Raw genomic sequence first — 23951 nt, forward strand, 5'->3', positions numbered from 1 at the left:
ATTTACATACAGCGCCTTACAAGCCGATTTCAAATTCCGTTCAGACCCGCATTGCTTCCCTTCGCTCTGGAGTCGATAACAAATCGGTTAAATACTAGATTGATTTTATCGATTACCCTATCCCATCCGGTTAATGTTTAGAATATTATCCGGAAACGAAATAAAAAGAAAATAGTGCAACGGATGTAAAAAAAATGTGTAGGAAACGAATATGAAGACAAAAACGCACGAAAAGAGAGGACTTAGGAAAATTCACAAGATCTGAATTTTCCCCTCATAACTTTTAGGAAAATGTTTTTTTTTTTAAATAAAATTTTATATAAATACCTTTCAAACGGCATAGATTACGATTATGAAGAAATTTGTGGGTAAAATCTTTTCGGAAGGGGTGGGGAGAGAACTTCGGAAAATTCACAAGATCCGATGTTTTCCCTCGTAACTTTAAGGAAAATGGATATCTTTTAATGAAATTGTACACACCTTTCAAACGGCACTCATTACGTATGCATAATGTTTTGCAAAGCCCTTATTTTTGTTCGGAAAAAGGGATGGGAGGAGAAACCGGAATAATTAGAAAATGTTTTTCTTTTTTAATGAATGAATTACGGTGACCTAATATGCCACAATCAGTAATCTGGGATTAATATATCCAATGATGTTTAAAAGGTATGTAAAGGATATATTGTTTTGATATTATACTTTTTACTTGTTTCACACACACACGAACACTAACGTGGTTCTCTCCTGTTCTCTCCTGTTCAGATTTCTATAACTTTAGCATTTTCAATTATTATTCTTTCCAAACTTGTTTGATTTTTCAATCTAATGTAATCCACACTCTAGAAAACGCATTTCTGCAAAATGTTATCTTAAAATATAGGTAAAGAAAAGGGGCTAATGCAGTTTCGTACCTCACCTTCAAAAACGCATTTTTGGTGGGGTCCCTACCTATTTTTTCCGATCAAAATTAAGAAGTTTACGGCACATTAGGCACCCGTAATGCATGTTGTTTGAAAGGTATTTATATACATATATTGTTGTATTTAGGAATGGTCATTTTGCCACTTTAGCCAATAAAAACACACGCACTATATATTTGGTGTTACTTTGCTTCAGCGTTATGTATTTTTTACATTAATCTTAATCTTATTTCGGCCAGAGTTCTTTCGTCACACTCCTGTGACCTCATCAGTGGTCCTTTGCTTTCTTCTTTCTTATTTGTGTGTCTCTCCTTACTAAAATACATAACGCTGAAGCAAAGTAACACCAGATATATAGTGCGTGTGTTTTTATTGGCTAAACTGGCAAAATGACCATTCCGAAATACAACAATATCTGTTTCAACACACGATTTCACATCAAAAATCTTGCAAAACAAATATATTTATATACAGTTTCATTAAAAGATATTCATTTTCCTCAAAGTTATGAGCGAAAACCTCGGATCTTGTAAATTTTTTGAAGTCCACTCCCCAGCTCCTCGGAAAAGATTTTACCCACAAATTTCTTTATAACCGTAATGTATGCCGTTGAGGGGAAAAACTCGGATCTTGTGAATTTTCCGAAGTCCCCTCTCCACCCCACCCCCATTGCTTTCCGTGCATTTTTCTTTTCGTATTAATTTCCTGCACATTTTTTTTAATACCCGTTTCACTATCTTTGGGTTTTTTATTTCGTTTCCGGGTAATATTGTAAACATCAACTCTCCCCCACCCCGCTAACTTGCTGGGCATGTGCCTAAATTTGAAATTTTAAGGTAGGTGTCTAGCGAAGTCGGTAGAGTGTCGGAAAAAAATGAGGTTTTACTTGTGGTGATTTTTATTCTGTGTTCAAATCTCGCCCAAGTCAACATTGACTTTTCTCTGTTCGTGATCGATAAATACACGAATTAAGTCCTCAGTTCTATATACATACATATAACATGTATACACACACACACACACACACACATATATACATACATACATACATACATACATACATACATACATACATACATACATACATACATGGGTACTTCTTGGTTATCTCACCCCTATTAAAAATTTGCCATTAAAGAAACTAAAAAATCGAGTTTATGTGGCAACAAGAGATTGGATTAAAAGGGTCAGAGATCCTTTTGATTCAAAATACTTCAACACACAGTTAACTTTCGGCCCCTCAATAGGAACGGTATGATTTGTTATAAAAATCGTATCAGATTCGGCAAGATGTTTCATCTTTTCACTTTCTATGTTTAACAATTTAAAAAAAAATCTTTTTGCTTTATTTTATTGAGGGTTAAATAACTTTTTTAGTTGAAGGAGATAACCAAAAGTACCGTTATTTCTCGTAAAACAGGGTGAGATAACCCAATTTTTAATGGAGATGTGATAACCAAAACGTACTATGCATGCATAGCTCTCATAAAGACGTATTTACTCGTGTGTGTGTGTATGTGTGTGCGTAGGAGCACACGTGTGTTTATATATTTACATACATACATGCAAGTCTGTGTGTGTGTGTGAAGGCGCATGGCTGAGTGGTTAGAGCGTCGGGCTTACGATCGTGACGTGGTGAGTTCGATTCCTTGACCGGTTTGTGTATTGTGTTCTTGAGCAAGACACTTTATTTCACTCTGTTCCAGTTCACTCAGCTGCAGAAATGAGTTGCAACACCACGGATGCCGAGCTTTATCAGCTTTTGCCTTTCTCATGGATAACATCAGTGGCATGGAGAGGAGAGGCTGGTATTCATGGATGACTGCTGGTCATCCATAAACAACCTTACCCAGACTTGTGCCTCTGTGGGCGATTTTCTAGGGTGCAATTCCATGATCATTCGTGAGCGACGGCAGGTCTTTATATAATAGCATAGTTTATATATATTATATACACACGCACACATATTATATGTCTAGAAGCATACGTAAATAACCGAATAACGTTTGGACGTAGGTCAGTTATTTTTTACTCCGAGTGGCTCGTTTCTATCGCAGTCGGTCGTCAGTAAAGGAGTTGGATTAACGATTCTCCCATTGGGTTCAAGGATCATCTAACTCCTGGAAGTAACGAGATAAAGGCCCATTCTCTGCGATGTGTGTGTGTGAGTGTATATATTTATATATTCTATTCTTTTATTTGTTTCAGTAGTTTGACTGTGGCCATGCTGGAGCACCGCCTTTAGTCCAACAAATTGACCCCAGGACTTATTCTTTGTAAGCCTGGTACGTATTCTATCGAGCTCTTTTGCCGAAACGCTTAGTTACGGGGACGCAAACACACCAACACATATACATGTATGCGACGGGCTTCTTTCAGTTTTCGGTCTACCAAATCCACTCACAAGGCTTTGGTCGGCCCGAGGCTATAGTAGAAGACATTGCCCAAGGTGCCACGCTGTGGGACTGAATCCGGAACTATGTGGTTGAGAAGTAAGCTTCTTACCACACAGCTACAGGACAAAAAGAACATAACAAGTGGAACCGAATAAAACTCATGCGGGAAAATTAGGCGATAACGTAAGATAAGCGATAAGACAGACGATAAAATTACAAACGGCAAACAGAAGAGAAACAAGACACAAAGACCATTTGCAGAAGATTTCCTCATCAGTCGGTTTCTGGATAGTCATTATAGTTTCACCCCTTCAGTACCGAGACTATTCGAATCTAGTAAGGTGCCAGGGACTTAAGCTAAAAGCACTAAGCCTCTGAAAAAAGCAAACGAATGTATCTCTCTATATATAAACGGCAAAATGTCTGTCTGTGTGTTTGTGTATCCTTTATACAATTCTACAATCTTTCAGTTAGAGGGCTCGTACTTTCTATGGTCATTCAAAACCGTCCAAGGGTAGTCGTGCATATCTTTACATTTACCCAGTCACCCCGTAAAGCCATTGAAAAATCAATAGAAGTGACGGTTTTGTGAATTTTCTATCCAAAACCCAATCAAAATGCCCGAAACTTGATACGCCAATTGAATACCAGCTAGCTGTATGTGATTGGTCGGAGATTTGGACAGTACTCGCGTGTATGCGCGCACGCACGCAGCTGTATATACATGCACTAGCACTATGATCCGGCGTTGCCGGGTCATAGTGCTAGTAGAAGAATAAAACAAGAACGAAATGAAGAGAGAAGTGAGAATTATAAACATAGAACGGAACGCCTTTCGGTCATACAAAGCTCGGAAAATAATTGGACGTTACAAATACGAATAGATAAATAACAGGAAGGGTCTTTTGACCATCGGACGAATGTAAAGTTATCAAAGAATGCAAGTGCAACGGAAGAAAAATTATACATATATAATGAACAAAAGCAACAGAAAAAGAAGTATACATACATTATATACATATATATATATGTACAGGTTGCCCTCGATTTACGACCTATCCGACTTACGACCGATCGACTTTACGGCGATGTGTTGGATGACCATCATGTCGCGAAGACATCGAGTCAACCTCGTATTTGTTTATAAGACGACTCCTTGAAACTCCGAAATTTTTTACTAACGTTGGTATAATAGTATAATACAGAATGCGGTGTGTGACTTTTACCTGAGAATGTACCTTAAGAATGTAAAAATATAAAACAAAGCTAGACCTATAGGCCGACTTACGACCAGTCAGTTGGAACCAATTGTGGTCGTAAGTCAATGATGACCAGTATATAATGGACAAGCGCCTCTCGGCTATACAACAAAAGAAAAAATAACTGTCACATAAATAACGGAAATGGTCTTTCGCTGGCAGAAACGTTAGCACACCGGGCGAAATGCTTAGCGGTATTTCGTCTGCCGTTACGTTGTGAGTTCAAATTCCGCCGAGGTCGACTTTGCCTTTCATCCTTTCGGGGTCGATAAATTAGGTACCAGTTACGCACTGGGGTCGATGTAATCGACTTAATCCCTTTGTCTGTCCTTGTTTGTCCCCTCTGTGTTTAGCCCCTTGTGGGTAATAAAGAAATAGGTAAGCTGGCGCAAGGGGAAAAAAATGAAAAATCTTAACAGACCGAATGGTGGGTGGGCAGACGAAAGCGACCAGCCTGAAAGGCGGCTAGTCGAAAAAAGACGATAATGTCTTAGCCAGACAGTGATCCCGTGGTAGGAGAGGGAAAGGGTTGAAGAGAGCAGAGGGACTAAGGAATAAGAGAGGGGAAAAAAATCAGAGTGACTGAAAAATGAGGGGGAGGGAAGGAGAGTGAGTGAGAGAGAGAGAGAGAGAGGGAGAGAGAGAGGGGGGAGGAAGGAACAGGAGAGAAAAGCGAGTTTTATCTTACCTCGATAAATCAAAGCTAAGCTAAAATGAACATTATATATATATATATATATATATATATATATATATTCTATAAAACATTGTGGGTAAGGCCAAAACAATGCGAAGTAAATGCAAGGTAAATCACAAGAAAACAAATATGTAAATATGTAAATTAATGTAGATTTACTTTGTATTCAATATTTCGGGGTTATGACACCATTTTCAAGAAATTGACAAATATGTATGTATGTGCGTGTCTTTATATACATGTGTGTGTGTGTGTGTGTTTCTTTGAGTCTAGGTTTGTCACTCTCTCCCATCGAATTGAAAACTGGTTTATGTCCCACTAACTCAGCGGTCGACCACAACAGATAGAATAAGTACAATTAAAAAAAAAATTAAATTAGAGGGAACGAAAAAGAAAGAAGAGAGTATAAAAGTATTGGGGGTAGATTTGGCTGATTAAACCCTTTAAGCCAGTGCCCCAGCATGGCCGCAATTCAATTAGTAAAAGGGGGGAAAAAACGACAATAAATCGTAAGATCGATAAAATTTGTCTCAGTTGATTTTGATCGATAGAATAAACCGTGCATTCCCGCCAAATTTGTATCATTATATATTTATATATAGTTTTCTTCTCCAAACAACTTTTGGGTAGGGGGCCAGTCGATTAGATCGACCCTAGTACGCAACTGGTACTTAATTTATCGACCCCGAAAGGATGAAAGGCAAAGTCGACCTCGGCGGATTTTGAACTCAGAACGTACCTATTTCTTTACTGCCCACAAGGAGCTAAACACAGAGAGGACAAACAAGGACAGACAAAGGGATTAAGTCGATTATATAGACCCCAGTGCGTAACTGGTACTTATTTAATCGACTCCGAAAGGATGAAAGGCAAAGTCGACCTCGGCGGAATTTGAACACAGAACGTAGCAGCAGACGAAATACCGCTAAGAATTTCGCCCGGCGTGCTAACGTTTCTGCCAGCTCGCCGCCTTATTATATATTTATATATAGAAATTGTAATTATCAAATTACCACTAATTGTAATTATTAAAATACTGCTAATTATAATTATGAAAGCAGTCCTAATTTCGCTGCCGTTTACCTATTTAACTGCTTGCCTGCCTGTTTACTGACTGCCTATAAACCTATTTTCGTTGGCAGCATTCCGTCATTTCATCTCCCTCATATCCTGTTGGGGTGGAGGTGGGGGGGAGAACATATGTCTTCATTTATTTCCTCTTTTCTCCAGACTTAAGGCGGCGAGCTGGCAGAAACGTTAGCACGCCGGGCGAAATGCTTAGCGGTATTTCGTCTGCCGTTACGTTCTGAGTTCAATTTCCGCCGAGGTCGACTTTGCCTTTCATCCTTTCGGGGTCGATAAATTAAGTACCAGTTACGCACTGGGGTCGATATGATCGACTTAATCCGTCTGTCTGTCCTTGCTTGTCTCCTCTGTGTTTGGCCCCTTGTGGGTAGTAAAGAAATAGGTACTCCGTTGGTGATGACGACGAGGGTCGCAGTTGATCCGATCAGCGGAACAGCCTGCTCGTGAAATTAACCGAAAAGCGGCTGAGCATTCTACAGACACTCGTACCTGTAATGGAGACCTCAGGGAGATTCGACGTGACACAGAAGGTAACAAAACTGGCACCTTTTGAATTACAGGTACAACTAATTTTTGCCAGCTGAGTGGACTGGAGCAACGAGAAATAAAGAGTCTTGCTCAAGGATACAGCGCACCGCCAGGTACCGAACTTTACGATCTTGAACCGAATACTTACCCGGGAAGGACACAGTGGGAATGTAGTTCTTGATACACCTAAAAACAATGAGATGGTATTGGGGTTGCCTAATTAAACCTGACCTGTAGTTAAACAACAATAGTGGGAAGCACTCCGTCGGTTACGACGATGAGGGTTCCAGTTGATCCGAATCAACGGAACAGCCTGCTCGTGAAATCAACGTGTAAGTGGCTGAGCACTCCACAGACACGTGTACCCTTAACGAAGTTCTCGGGGATATTCAGCGTGACACAGAGAGTGATAAGGCCGACCCTTTGAAATACAGGTACAATGGAAACAGGAAGTAAGAGTGAGAGAAAGTTGTGGTGAAAGAGTACAGCAGGGATCACCACCATCCCCTGCCGGAGCTTCGTGGAGCTTTTAGGTGTTTTTGCTCAGTAAACACTCACAACGCCATGTCTGGGAATCGAAACTGCGATCCTATGACCGCGAGTCCGCTGCCCTAACCTCTGGGCTATTGCGCCTCCACACAACAATAGTAATAACATTGACACAATCAATTTACCTAGAATCTCTTCTCGTTTCAGAGACAACACATACAGAGACTATTGAAGCGTTGCTGAAGCGATGTGGCGGTTTCGGTCCCTACCAGAAGAAAATTGCTTCTTTACTTGTCTTGTATTTCCTCCTTTCTCCTCTACAAACCATGAGTATGGCATTTATCGGGGCAAAAGTTCCCTTTTCTTGTACTCCTCCGAATTTCAATTCTTCACTCGTGCCAAAAAATTTCAGTATAAAAACCTTCAAAGATTTGCTCTCACCAGAAGATGATAGATGTTCTGTTTATGAAATTAACATGGATGGAGATTATTACCAAATACCAACAAAAAATTCAACAAGAATGGAATGTAGCCAAAACAGGGAATTTCATACGGAAAATATATCATCGGTTGTATCGGAGGTAAGTGCTGAACTGTTGTCTGTAATATCATACTAAATACTAGATTGAAACTATCACCAGTTTTAAAAAGACCACATGGTCATTGGGTTCCTTTAAAGTAACCATTCTGTTGAATGGATTTAGAGTAGCATTCCAGTCCGAGGATAACCGATGAATCACGAAATTTATGTTCTTTAAGTAAAAGATGAAGAATTTCAGGAAAGTGTAGAGCAATTTAATTGTATTCAATACCTGTGTTATCAAATTCGCAAAATCCTGACATATTTTCAAAATTTTACCCCAGGACACAAAAATATATTTAAAAAATAAAATAAAATGAATTGATAATAAAATTTTCACTCATTCCAAAATAATTTTTCTATTAAAAAATTACTTGTAATTAATACCTGTAATTAATATCGACACCTAGCAGATGATTTTGAATTTTTTTTACTCATAATTTCATGTCCATGTTGTGTTTCAAAGGGTTTTCGAAAATTATAGAAATCATTTTATAGGCAAAAGTTCTCAGAAGTAAACTGCTTCGTTCTTTAGATCAAATTCAACAAAATAAACTCTCAGAGGTGACACTGGAATGTGGAACTGCAAAAAAAAAAAAAAATCTCTGTAAATTATATGCACTGGAATTCTATTGTAATTCACATCTCTGATCTGATTGGTTATGTTCAGGATGTTAGAACACTCTAGAATTTTTGAGAGAAATCTAAAGTTTGCCTCTTTTCATATTTGCAACGGAATCGTTAGCACGTCGGGCGAAATGCCTAGCGGTATTTCGACTGCCGTTACGTTGTGAGTTCAAATTCCGCCGAGGTCGACTTTGCCTTTCATCCTTTCGGGGTCGATAAATTAAGTACCAGTTAAGCACTGGGGTCGATATAATCGATTTAATACCTATGTCTGTCCATGTTTGTCTCCTCTATGTTTAGCCCCTTGTGGGTAATAAAGAAATAGGTTTTCGAATTGACAATTTTTGAAGCTGAATCTCATTCTAACAAGAAAACTCCAGCTGATCATATTTCATAAACGGTCAATTCAAAATGTTGCCATGTCTCATAATTATGATTCTGCTAAAGGAATAAATTAAAAGATTTCACATCCTGTTTTTTTTTATTATATAATTTCCTTTCTATGTTAACTGTAAGGTGATAAACATTGTGGTACGATTCAAGATTTTAGCCGCCACTTCTGGAAATTACAGCTCAAATAATGACGTTTGGAAATTCCACCCAATCCCTATTGGTAACATTTTATCGAGTCCCGGACTGGAACATCCAATCAAAAGCAAAATATAAGATTAAACACCGCTAGATATTTTACTCTTTACTCTTTTACTCTTTTACTTGTTTCAGTCATTTGACTGCGGCCATGCTGGAGCACCACCTTTAATCGAGCAACTCAAACCCGGGACTTATTCTTTTTGTAAGCCCAGTACTTATTCTATCGGTCTCTTTTGCCGAACCGCCAAGTAACGGAGACATAAACACACCAGCATCGGTTGTCAAGCAATGCTAGGGGGACAAACACAGACACACAAACAAACACACATACATATATATATATGCATATATACGACAGGCTTCTTTCAGTTTCCGTCTACCAAATCCACTGACAGGGCATTGGTCGGCCCGGGGCTATAGCAGAAGACACTTGCCCAAGATGCCACGCAGTGGGACTGAACCCGGAACCATGTGGTTGGTTAGCAATCTACTTACCACACAGCCACTCCTGCGCCTATATATTCTATATGATTCTCTTACACCGCTACGCTCCGATCAGTGATGACTTCTAACATAAAAAAATGTCACGAGTTTTATAGAGGAAAAAATGCATTAAACTGGTCTCTTCAATATTAATTAAAAACACAATTTAGAAAATAATCAACTTTGTTAATTTGTGTTCTTGCTTAAATGATTTCTCTTTCTTTCTCAGTTCAACTTAGTTTGTGAGAGAAAATGGCTGAAGAGCTGTTCAAAGTCAGTGTTTTTTGCTGGTCGTCTGATTGGTGCATTTGTATTTGGGATCTTAGCAGACAGGTAGATATACATTGAAATCTTTTTTTTATTATCATATTTGATGAACTACAACGATTTTGGTTGAAGCTTCCCAACAGACCAATCGCTAATTCACTGCATTTCTGACAGTAAGAAATACAAAAGTGTGTGTGTGTGCGTGTGTGTGTGTGTGTGTGTGTTTGTGTGTGTGCAGTTTGAGTGAAACAAATAACACAAAGTATTTTGGATAGAAAGGGCAAGTTTATCATTGTTTTTGTTGATATTTACGCATTTCACCGAATGGCACACACACACACACACACACACACACACACACACACACGTTGCATTAAAAGAGCAACTGATTTCTAGCTTTATTTATTACTATTTTTTTTAATCATTTTCATATTTCCAAATAAGTTGCTGGCAATATATTTAAAACGGTAAAATTCCTCAATCTACCATCAGCGTTTTAAGGCCTTCACAGCCCAACTTTATCGCTCTACCTGCCTCTCACCTACTCGCTTACTCAGCTTTTCTCACTTTTCTTACTTATTTCTCGCACATACTGGAAGCACTCCGTCGGTTACGACGATGAGGGTTCCGGTTGATCCGAATCAACGGAACAGCCTGCTCGTGAAATTAACGTGTAAGTGGCTGAGCACTCCACAGACACGTGTACCCTTAACGTAGTTCTTGGGGATATTCAGTGTGACACAGAGAGTGACAAGGCCGGCCCTTTGAAATACAGGTACAACAGAAACAGGAAGTAAGAGTGAGAGAAAGTTGTGGTGAAAGAGTACAGCAGGGATCACCACCATCCCCTGCCGGAGCCTCGTGGAGCCTTTAGATGTTTTCGCTCAATAAACACTCGCACATACAATCCCCACATCACAGCACCATATTCTACCCCACAACTTCCAACGCCTTCCTCGATTTAAACAAAGAAATTTTCAAAATCCAATTGTTACTGACCAACTTAACCTTAAAGTTCACTCATTGTCCAGTGACCTCCTCCGCCTTTATACACACGGCCTGACCTAACTTTCTATCGTCCGTCCTCTAATATTGTTGCTGCTGTTGCTGCACCGCACCCCCTGCTGTTACTGATACAACAGAACTCAACCGAGCCTCCAACTGTTACTCTTTTACTTGTTTCAGTCATTTGAATGCGGCCATGCTGCAGCATGCCATTAATCGAACAAATCGACCCCAGGACTTATTCGTTTCGAAACCGCTAAGTTACGGGGACGTATATACGTCAACATCGGTTGTGAAGCGATGGTGGGAGGACAAACACAGGCACAAATAGATACATACACGCAGATCGTTAGCTACTACACACTTTTTTTCTCTCCTTGTTTTATCTGTGTCCCTTTCTGTAGAAGAGCGTAGGTTCGAAACGTAAAAGACTCTTTCTATTCCTGAGCGTTATACTAATACATCTGTTTGTTTTGTACCCCACCTGTCTTCGTCTTTTGTTTGTTTCGTAAACTCTCCCTATATATATATTATATATATATATATATATATATATATATATATATATATATATATATATATATAAAATAAAATATTAGGGAATAAATCCAAACTTACAGGGAAAAATCAGATTTAGGATTAAATCCAATTTTATAGTATAAATATATTATATTATATTATATTAATTAGAGATAAAACCACTATCAGGCAAATCAAACAATGAAAAACATAAGCCAATACATAAAATTAATTTAATTTATATTATTTTAAATATATATCAAAAGTATTAAAAGTTTAATAAAAGATAAAATATATATATATATATATATATATATATATATATATATATACATACATATATATATATATATATATATATATATATATATATATATATATATATATATATATATATATATATATATATATATACATATATATATATACATATAAACGACGGGCTTCTTTCAATTTCTCTCTACCAAATCCACTCACAAAGCTTTGGTCGGCCCGATGCTATTGTAGAAGACACTTAACCAAGGTGCCACGCAGTGGGACTGAACCTGGAACCATATGGCTGGTAAGCAAGCCTCTTACCACAAAACCACTCCTGTGGACAACTTTAATCGATTTTGGAAACTTATTGGATTCTTATCAGATATGTCTACATCAATTTGACCAATTCTTTAATAAATTCAAGAAACAACACTTTCTTTCAAACACTATTTGAAGAGGGATTTTTTTCCCGAAATGTTACAGAATCATTGAACAACATACGTAAGAAATACAACATTTTTTCTCTTTTCTTTTCAGTCTTTGATATCACCTTACTTATTTCTTGCTTAATTCTGCATCACTGTTTCCCAATGTCACCTTCGACATCATTGTCCACATATCTCCTCCTTTCATTTTTATAATCCTTTTCATCGCTTTCTTCCACCTTTCTCTATTCCTTTTATCTTCCTCTCCCAAATATATCAACGCTACCAACTGAAATAACCTTCATGTATTCGTTTCACTTGCTAGAAATAGCTACCATTCTGTTTTTAGTCATCCTCTCATCTTGAATTCTAGGCACAGGCACTTATATATTATATATATATATATATATATATATATATATATAATATTATATATATATATATATATATATATATAATAAATATTAGGGAATAAATTCAAACTTACAGGGAAAAATCAGATTTATGCAAATCACTATTATGCAAATCAAACAAAGAAGGACTTAATCCAATACATAAATTAATTTATATAATTTAGAAATTTAACAATTATTAATATCCACTACGATCGTTTCATGTCTTCTTTTCATCACATCTTTGAGTAGTAGACATTCTTCAGGTGGTTTCAAATATTCTTGGCGAGTTTAAACGTAGTGGATATTAATAATTGTTAAATTTCTAACTTAATTTATGTATTGGATTAAGTCTTTCTTTGTTTGATTTGCATAATAGTGGTTTTGTCTCTAATTTATATAATATATATATAGCAAAGTAAAGTTGTAAGGTACCGCACGAGTGGAAATATATATGAAAGAAGGTTTGAAAACGCAATTTTAAAGATGTTTATTCATAAACATATTTAAATTGCATTTTCAAAGCTTCTTTCATATATATATAATATATATATATATATATATATAATATATATATATATATAAACGTATGTACCTATCAGTATGTTTGAGCGGAAATATATATATGTGTATATGTGGGTATATATATATACATACATACATATATATATATATATATATATATATATATATATATATATATATATATATATATATATATATATATATATATATATATATATGTATGTGTGTGTGTGTGTTGTGTGTATGTTTCTCATGTATATGCAGTTTCATTCTTAAATAACTAAAATAACTTTAAGATATATTGATTTTATAGATTGCAATATTACTCCTCTTATAACTTTCTCATACCTCTATATTTTATCTAATATGAATAATATAATGTATCTAATAATAACAATAATTCATTTGTTTGTATGCATATATATGCAAACATGCATGTACATTTAAGTGTAGGTATATGTATTTATGTATATTTATGTTTATGTATGTATTTATGTATATGTGTGTGTATTTATATTTATAACTTAACCTTATGTATTCTCTAAAATCTCTGACGAATCCCAGAGAAACACCCAAGTACCTCAACTAATTACTTCAGTCTACTGGAGGGATAAAAGTAGAATGCGGTATTTTTGCCTCTTGGCCGAAACAGCTGTAAGATATAATCCCAACATTGTTATAATTGTCCTATTAGTAAATAAATAAATTGACATAGTATAATATCTAAAAGTTGATGAATACCACCTACTGATTCCCTCCATTTTCTTATTGCTCTCTCTCTATATAATATATATATATAGGCGCAGGAGTGGCTGTGTGGTAAATAGCTTGCTAACCAACCACATGGTTCCGGGTTCAGTCCCACTGCGTGGCACCTTGAGCAAGTGTCTTCTGCTATAGCCTCGGGCCGACCAAAGCCTTGTGAGTGGATTTGGTAGACGGAAACTGAAAGAAGCCCGTCGTATATATGTATGTATATATATATGTGTGTGTGTGTTTGTCCCCCTAGCATTGCTTGACAATCGGTGCTGATGTGTTTACGTCCCCGTCACTTAGCGGTTCGGCAAAAGAGACCGATAGAATAAGTACTGGGCTTACAAAGAATAAGTCCCGGGGTCGATTTGCTCGACTAAAGGCGGTGCTCCACCATGGCTGCAGTCAAATGACTGAAACAAGTAAAAGAGTAAAGAGTATATGTCCTGTCCTTACCTTCGAAACACGCATTGAGTCGAACCAGGGACAGCTGATGAAGGGGAATATTCCTTGTATTGTTTGTCTTGTACTCTGTTTTTTCTGTTGTTAAAAAAAGTCCGTTTCCTAGTTTGTTTTTATGTTTTCGTTTCTCGTTGAGTTCTACGTCTATTTGTGGTGTCCTGTACTCTTATATATATATATATATATATATGCATGTATATATATGCATGTATATATATATGCATGTATATATACATGTAGATGTAGGTACGTACATACATGTATGTATGTATGCATATATTTTATTTATTAAATTATACATATATATATATGTGTATAAATATAGATATATGTATGTTGTTTGCACACTCCCACACACACATACACACCAACTTGTTAAAAGGTGAGATGGTGAAGGCCGCAATGTTTTCGATTAGTTGTCCGTTCAGTTGTTGCTGACCCGGAGAACATAAACGACAACCGCAGTTATGTATAATCTATATCTCTAAATCTCGATATCGTTTCAGATATGGTCGTCATCACTGCTTCTTCTTCGGTTTAACGTTAATGATTGCAAGTGGAATTATCAATATATTCATTAATTCTTTTATAGTTTTCATATTTCTATATTTCTTCCAAGGCTTTGGTCAAGTCGGTAGCTACTTCTGTTCTTACACCATTAGTAAGTTTAAACATTTTCATTTAAAAAAAAAACCCACCATTTTTACTATTTTCTTTGTTATTTCACGTATAATATTAATAATAATAATAATAATAATAATGATAATAATAATAATAATATAATATAATAATAATAATAATAATAATAATAATAATAATAATAATAATAATAAATGCCCTGATGCAGTACCAGACAATGGCTCTCATGGCTTCTGATCATAACTGATTGGAAATGTTATCATGCACATTGTTTTGTCTTAGTATAAAAGGTGGTCTACAGCAAATATTCTGCTCAATAGCACAGATTTGCTTGTCAGTTGTTTGACCTTAACCAGTTGGGCATGTCCCTTGGTGCTTGGTGCAGCCATCTGGTTCGCCAGACCTCAGTCAAATCGTCCAACCCATGCTAGCATGGAAAGCTGACGTTAAACGTTGATGATGATTGCTAAATATAACCTGCAGATAGCGCACGAAAATTGTCTCGCAGGCGTTGCATTGATGGGTAAAAGACTTCCAGATAAAAGTGGTGGATGACCCTCCTTTCATTGAAACGCCATTTCTTTGATTTTCTAAAGTTGCAGTGCTGATACCAATGAACCAGTCGAGAGTTATAAGTTAAAGGCTTTCGTTGTATGAGGTTTAAAGGTCAGGAAGTCAGGCACTTGACTTAGTTGATGTTCTTACCAGTCTCAGACGAATTCTAAGAGAAATAACTTCGTTGCTAATGGTATTTGCTTAAAACCGATGAAAGCTGTAAATTACAGCATACAGTAAAGTTTATCCATCTTCAGATTTCTCCTTCTTTGCATTGTTTTTCAAAACAATCGAATTTTCGGAAAATGATAAGCCTGGAGTAGCGAGAATGAAGTTTCAATATAGAGTATAGGTGAGATGAAGTGAGGTGTGGGCGCATGCACCGTTGCAGCTCATTGCAGCATTCATTTGTCGATATATTTCCGGGTCCTTTCGGGTGACCCGTCGATCATAGAATTAAATAATGGAAAGCATTTAATACAGCACTATTCCATATACGTATCTCATTCCACTTACCCTCTGTGGGAATTTATTGGTTGATAACATTAACAGAAGGGAAGAGAGAAGGGAAGAGAGGATGGGGTAGAATCTATTAACTTGCTATCACCACTAGTTATTTTTATTAGTCTTAGAACAATCATTAGCAAGCTCCGACCCACGGGATTTTCGGAATTTTTCGCTTAAGCGGAAAATTACTTTGAGTATTTTGAGTAGTGCAACCTGTTTGGTGATAAGCCAAGGCTCGTGCGGCCCTTCCGTCGAGAAAGGTTGCCCAAAAAACCAAAAACCAATTTTGGTGTGATTTGAACTTAGAACATAAGAATGATGCATCTAAATTAAATACCGTGACACTATTTCTCTGCTGATTTCATCATCCAGTGTCTTTTACGTAGCAATAAATTACAATACGAATAACGATGCAGAAAATTTCCTTAAAGTCGCATGAAATTAGCCGGAAATCGAAAAAGGCTGCAAATCCCGTGACCCTTGAAGGATCGTAAAGCGTTTTTGTTTTGTTTCTTCCAGTGATTGAACTCGTTTCAACGAAATACCGAAGTCCATTGAATTTCTCCCTCCATATAATGTATGCTACGGGTGTAATGGTTCTTGTTGGTTTTGCTTATGCTCTTCCCAGCTGGCGCCACCTGGAGTGTGCCATCTGTGTACCATTTGTGGTCTACATTTTTACCTGGAAGTAAGTAGTTTAAAAAAAAATGTTTTTATGTCGCTCGTAATTGGTTTGTTTCTCTGTCGTTACAATGGATAGAAATGTTTAATTATTTTGTTACATGGCAATTAGTGAACCGACGTAGAGCAAGTTCGTAAAATACGTCCATGATTTTCTCGCTGCTCAATATATCCTTCGGGGCTGTACACAGACGAATAATACACACACACACACACATCTATCCATCCAATAAACGGCACACGAGTCTGTGGAATATGCAACCAATTTAAGGTAAATTGAACGAATAAGTAGTTCAGTTGAATGAGCAAAAGAATACTCATCGTCGAAGTCGACTGAGATCCATTTTTACTTCACTATGAAGCTGTTTGCGGTAATCAATGCTTGGACAAACATCAATTTTCAAAAAAAAAAAAAAAGAAATAAAAAAAGTTGGATGTAGAATCTCTCCAACAATATTTATGTTGAGTGAAAAGTTTTGCAATGTTTTGGTAAATTCTTTGTTTTTCTTCCGTCAAGTTTCAACAGAAGCAGCCAAGCCTTCAAAGTAGGCGCCATCGTGTTGCACCATCTGAAGCCACGTTTCTGCCAGTTCTTTGATTCCATGTTCATACCAGTTCTTTCGATTCGAAGAACTACTTCACTGAATCTTTCGCCTCCTCTTGGCTGGTGAAGCGTAGGATGTGAGCAGTGGATCGGAACAAGTAATGATCCGAGCGAGATATTTTCCCACAATCCTAACGCGCAGAAGCAGAAGTTAAGCAAGGCTAGTTTCCGGAACCTGTCTCCAAACATAAGCGTTTTGAACACAAGGAAATGGTTTTGCGTCTGGTGGAACTGTGAGGGGATAATTCACTACAAAAATCGTTCCAGATGGTCGAACCATCGATGCTGACCTGTATTCCAAACAGTTAGAGTAGAGATGTACCATTATGTGGCAAAAATACCCGGCATTGGTTAACTGAAAGCGATCTCCTTTAGAGTAAAACAAAACAAAACTTCATACTGCTCAGACGACCCAAAACAAACTCCAGGAACTTGAGGGAATCGAAATGATGCCACAGCCAGCGCATAGAACTGGTATCTGCATGGAATCAAAGAACTGGCCAAAAGGTGGCATCAGACGCTGCAGCGCGATCGCCCCTACTTTGGATGCTGGACTACTCTTTGTTGTAATTCGAGGAACAAAGCAAATAAGTTACTAAAATGTAACAAAACTTTCGTCTCAATACAATATTTTTTATTACTGAAACATCGGGTTTTGTCTTATATTCTTTTCTTCTGTTCCAATGTGTAGGCTTCTACCAGAATCACCGAGATGGCTTATTGGGAGGGAAAGATATGCAGAAGCTGAACTATTGCTGAGAGAAATTGCAAAGACAAACGGCAAAGATCCAGACATAATCAACGAACAATTTGAAAGCCTCATTACTGAGTCGAAAGAGAAGAGAGAAAAGCAGAAAACAGAAAAAACTTATACGTTTATTGATTTGATTAAAAAACCTTATCTGGCGTTCATCTCCTTTAATGTTTGGTTTAACTGGTAAATATTGCAGTTTTGTTTTAAAATCTTTTTATTAGTGAAAAGTAGTAAAAGGGTGACGGGGAGGAAGATACATACAAGCAAACATACAAACAGATATATAATTCATCATCATCATTTAACGTCCGTTTTTCATGCTGGCATCGGTTGGACGGTTTGACAGAAGTCTGGAGAGCCAACGGCTTCATTAGGCTCCAATCTGATCGGGCAAGGTTTGTACAGCTGGATGCCCTTCCTATTGTCAATAAGCCTGAGAGTGTAGTGGGTGCTTTTTACGTGCCACCGGTACAGGAGCTACTCAGGCGGGCCTGGCATCGGCCACATTCGGATGGTGCTTTTTACGTGTCACGGGCACGGGAGCCAGTCAGGGGGAACTGACATCGGCCACGTTTGGACAGTGCTTTTTACGTTCCACCGGCACGGGAGACAGTCAGGTGGCATTGGCATCGGTCACGTTCACACACACACATACACACACACACACACACACACACACACACACACACACAACACACACACACACACACACACACACACACACAATCACACATATATACTTAAATGAAGTCAACAGACTAGTGACTTCCTAGTCAGGATCATGATGATGATGATCCGGGGTAAAAGAACTAGGCAAAAATATTTAATCGACTGGAGGTCATGCATGTAATAGGTTCTGAAATTACGCAGATAATATATATGTATTTATGTACGTGTATATATATTTTTTCTTCGTCTTCCTTTCCTTGGATCTTTCCTTTTCCTATGTTTCTGACGAAGAGCTCCGCTCGAAACGTTAAATCCCCCTTCTTTCTTTCCTTTCCTGAGCGTCCAATAACTCTATACTTGTTCCATGTCCTCGTGTTGTTGTGTCTTCTCTTTGTGTTTTCATGTTTGGATTAACTATATATATATATAATATATATATATATATATATATATATATATATATATATATATATATATTCACACGTGTGTGTGTGATTCCGAGAAGCATATTTTAAAAGAAATAATTTTGCTTTCCCTCCGCTAGGTTCGCTAACAGCATGCTGTATTATGGAGTAACGTTAAATGCTGTTGATATGGCAGGAGATCCCTATATCAACTTTTTGATAATGGCAGTCGTGGAGATTCCAGCCTGTCTCGTCTGCATGTGGTTCTTCCATTGCTTCGGTCACCGTAAACCAATTTCATTCTTCATGGTATTTGGTGGAATAAACTGCATCATCTCCAATTTCATTCAGAAAGGTATTTCTTACTTTATTTCTTTATGTTTTTTCCTTCTAATTCGCCATCTTGTTTACAATATTTCGTTTTTGACAAATTTTTTCGATATTTCAACGCCTTCTGCTCTTTTCAACTTGCTTGTTGAATAACATCGGATTCTCTCAAACCAACTCGAAACACTCACCTCTCTTTCTCGCGTCTCTTCCATTCCGTTTTACCTTCTAGTTTTAGAATTGAAACTTTTAACACCAGGTTTTACAAGAATTTTCATCCCACAAAAGTCTGCTTCCACTGCTGACGTTGATTTACAGATGTTCATCGTGGATATCAATCACATCAATCACATCAATCTCGCCAATTTCGGTGGATCTGCAAACTTTATAAGAACCACTCCTTCCTCTTGCCCATTCTATGTTCCACTAAAAACCCTGCAAATTATAACGAAATTCGTCAGAACTAACATTCCCCAAATGAAATTAAACTTTTAGTGAAGCTAAACCAGATTTAGTTTCAGTTAAAAAAGCAAAATATCCGGCAATTTTAGGAAACTAGTCCGGATATGTATTTTTTTTACTCTTTTGGCTTTAGCAGTATAGTAACCTCGCTATATGTGGCAGAAGTAGCAGTGGCGTAGCTGGTGTGTGTGTCGAACGGGGCAACCCTTTCGACGCCTTGTGTTCTGACAGCCGCACCAGGAGGACTCTGGTGCTAAGCTGTATCATTTGACAACTTAACCTTTGGATAAACATCTGTGGCTTGGAAGGGAAGACTTGCAATGTAGGTACATACATACGTACATGCATACATACATACATACATACATACACACATACATACAGACAGACAGATATATATATATATATAAGAAAAAGTATGTACTGTCATAGAGGTCAACTATCCTGATGCGAATATCTCTTTGAAAATCAAAGAGAAAGAAGATATGGACAACTGCTTCGAAACCTCCAGCATCTATACCCTGCTTATAAATTCACATTTATACTGATAATAATTGGTGCACTTTAGTTTTTGTTAGTAAATACCTAAGTATCAATTTGTAAAAGTTAGGGTTTTCAGAGAAAGAAATGAAGCAACTAAGTTGCACATTTATACAATCTGTAAGAGAAACGGTAAAAATGTGCATGACTTTCCTCAAGTTTAAAATGTGATATTATTTTTATTATCTACTGTCCAGCGATGTAGCTTTGTTTACTGTAATTGTTCTGAGGCGGAAAGAACCCATCTTTCCTTAATGTTTCATGATAAAAAAAACAGAAACAGCTTTGCTGTCTAATGTCTAATTCCAGCGAAGGATAACACTCCTTCCCAAAATACTCAACAAAGACTCCAGTGTAACATAACATCCAAAATCAAACTATCGCCTTCACAAATATTTGAATGAATTTTGCATTATTTTAGGTTCTGTTTGGATCCCGTTATTCTTTGCCGTTCTTGGAAAATTTGGGGCTACTGCAGCGTATGGAGGAATTTATTTAGTATCAGCAGAAGTGTTTCCAACTGTAGCTCGGTAAGTAGCGGAATTTGGCTGTTGTAATAATTTGGCATCCCTATTCTTTCTTTACACACGCACGCGCGCATATCTTGGAACCAAAGCCTAAACATACAGTCGTTAGATATCGAATCAATTATAACACATGTATATATATATATGTATAATTATATATATATATTCAAGAGAAATGCAAGTATATATATATATATTATATATATATATATATATATATAATATATATATATATATATATTATGCTTGAAGTAGACTCCCTGTGGTCTTACCACTAAGAAAAGATTGTTCTCGAGAAAATTCAGCAAACGTCAGAACGTAAGCGGGCAAGACAAATGAAAATATACAAAATAAACGATTAATCACAAACTCGATTTCATTGTTACCACTTAATTAATTACTTACGTAAATGTTTGCTATTCGTCAGATTTGCAGAACTATACACGAGTCGTCCGCATGAGATTGGACATGCATATAGTTCTACCAATTACATTTGGGGTTATATTTCAAAAGTCTTCGTTTTGGCGCGCCAAAATACCGGAAATAATTCTGCAGAAAATAATTCTCTGCAGTGAATTTTGCCGGTTATCTAAATTTAAATTCAAAATGATAAGGGTGAAAAATATCAATTTAAAACCAGAAAATTCAGAAAAATTATATTACATACATATAAGAGGGATGACCCCTAAGTGGACATCCATTATGCTATAAGTAGACCCCCTGTGGGTCTTACCACTAAGAAAAGATTGTTCTCAAAAACGTTTCGTATATAGTTCTTCAAATTATGTTTTGCTATGACAATCACACTGATGATTTGCGGACATTTACGAAAGTAATTACGTAAGTGGTAACAATGAAACTGGGTTTGTGATTATATTTTGTATCTTTTCATTTGTCTTGCTCACCTAGGTTCTGGCGTTTGCTGAATTTTCCTTGAAAACAATCTTTTTTTAGTGATATGACCATAGGGGTCCACTTAGGGGTCATCCCTCTTATATGTATGTAATATAATTTTTCTGAATCTTCAGATTTTTCAATATGCTAGGCCACTGGTTTTAAATTGATATTAATCAAATTTTTCACCCTTATTATTTTATATAATAACAGAAGTGGTTGTGTGGTAAGTAGCTTGTTTATTAACCACATGGTCCCGGGTTCAGTCCCACTGAAACCTTGGGCAAGTGTCCTACGGAGCCTCGGGCTACCAAAGCCTTGTGAGTAGATTTGGTAGACGGAAACTGAAAGAAACCCTTCATATATATATATATATATATATATATATATATATATATATATATATATATATATATATATTATATATATATTATGGAATTAGGATGAGTCTGGAATATGAAAAATCTGTAATAGGTCACATGTAGACAAGCATAATGTTGACGAGTCATAGTTTGGTGTCACAAGTAAAAAAATTCGGAATGGATGGAAAAGAGGTGCATAGGGAATACTTTACGGCTGTTTCTGGAATGGCTGCAAAATTCAGTAACGATTGCGAAATTAACAGAACTTTTCTAGCAACTATGTTGGTGTTTTTTGCTAATGCCAATTTATCCCTGTTATCTTCCAAAATGGAAGTCGTGCGGAAGTAATTGACGAATGTTTTTTCACTTCGAGAACCTCAAGTTGCCCATCAATATATCTGTATTCAGACGATAACGACGAAAAGTTTGTAGACTAAAGATTAGAATATCATATAACAAAACTGTTTTGCATAGTTATTTTCTTATCTAATACAACGATGACATAAAAAGGACAACCATCTCAGTAATAACCGGGTCATGTTACTTAAATCACTTACCAAATACGCTGTACACTTTTATATTCGTGTTTGCTCATATGTATTTCTATATGTTTTCTTTCTGTTTTCTTTCAGCAACACTGGTATCGGCATGTCATCAGTCTTTTCGCGTGTAGGAGGCATATGTGCCCCTTTTCTTCTTGAATTATCTACGTATGTCTATTGGCTCCCTTTAACTACTTTTGGCATAATCTCCATATTATTTGGTTTTCTTCTTCTGCTTCTACGAGAGATGAAAGATTCTTCTTTACCCCAGTCTATGGACGATATGGGAAAATTAAGGAAACATTCCGAAAAGTTGTGAGATCGACGAGTAATCAGTTTGTGATGAGAATTTTATGATGAGAATATTTCAATTCAGATTTTTAACATTCACATTAAACCATACATTTTTGTTATTTTCATGTAAATAGAAAGGATGTATTCGATAACGGACACATTACTGATTTTTTGTATCGATGTATCGATCCCGCCGGCATTGACGAATTAAGAAGAAAAGAAAAAGAAGTGAACAAAGCAGCGAAATGAAATTTATAATTATGGGATTTGTGACTGGAAACTTAAGAAACCATGTTTAAACACCTCAAGACATATAGTTCAACAATCTACCGTTTATATCTAAATAAGTCTAAACTAACAAAAAGGAAAAAAAACCCAACAAAACAAAAACAAAACAGCTTCCATGGCATTGAACAAGAGTTCGATTTTTATCTATAGGACACCTACTGTATGAGACGACAGTCTGTTACTGGCATACATCCAGACGATATCCTACAACATATTCTGGACAGTGAAATGAGCCAAACAAAGACGAAATTTTAGGTAAACGAAGTTAGGTAGACTAGATTAATTCATCATGTGGAATCTCCACTCCTGTGTTTATAAAAATACTCTGAACCCCAAAGAAGTAAGATGATTTCTGCCTCGAGGAATAGAAAAGATAAAATGAAGGTTCGTTGAAGTTTGATTGCCAAAGCCAGAACATAACTTTTATACTTTTGTGCTTCACCAGTGATTAAAGAAAAGAGAGAATATGATGACGTGTACAACACAAACTACAATATTACTTTCTCACTCTACCTCACTATTTGATGAACGACAAACTTAGCTTCTTCACACCTAAAATCATCGAACATTTCTGTCATATTCAGTCTTGTTAATAAAACTTTTCTTTTCAATTTTCTGCATACCTGAAAACATATGAAAT

The 23951-nt window shown here is 36.7% G+C and overlaps 1 protein-coding gene across 2 annotated transcripts in view; it reads left to right on the forward strand.

Moving 5' to 3' along the window:
- LOC115218581 (organic cation transporter protein-like) overlaps window positions 1–23420 on the forward strand; it is a 24658-nt gene extending 1238 nt beyond the window's left edge. Inside the window, exons 2-10 of one of the 2 annotated variants that reach the window (XM_036508499.1) lie at window positions 7350–7354; window positions 7585–7956; window positions 9886–9989; window positions 14769–14923; window positions 16483–16651; window positions 17940–18185; window positions 19216–19430; window positions 20826–20934; window positions 22820–23420. In XM_036508499.1, the coding sequence (XP_036364392.1) occupies window positions 7350–7354; window positions 7585–7956; window positions 9886–9989; window positions 14769–14923; window positions 16483–16651; window positions 17940–18185; window positions 19216–19430; window positions 20826–20934; window positions 22820–23048 (1604 nt within the window). In that variant the 3' untranslated portion in view covers window positions 23049–23420. Of the gene's footprint in view, window positions 1–7349; window positions 7355–7582; window positions 7957–9885; window positions 9990–14768; window positions 14924–16482; window positions 16652–17939; window positions 18186–19215; window positions 19431–20825; window positions 20935–22819 lie in introns of both variants that reach the window. The other variant, XM_029788475.2, reaches the window with a different exon arrangement.
- Window positions 23421–23951: the final 531 nt, after the last annotated feature.

Source organism: Octopus sinensis, linkage group LG13 (assembly GCF_006345805.1).
Source record: "Octopus sinensis linkage group LG13, ASM634580v1, whole genome shotgun sequence".
In the NCBI taxonomy this organism is placed as follows: domain Eukaryota; kingdom Metazoa; phylum Mollusca; class Cephalopoda; order Octopoda; family Octopodidae; genus Octopus; species Octopus sinensis.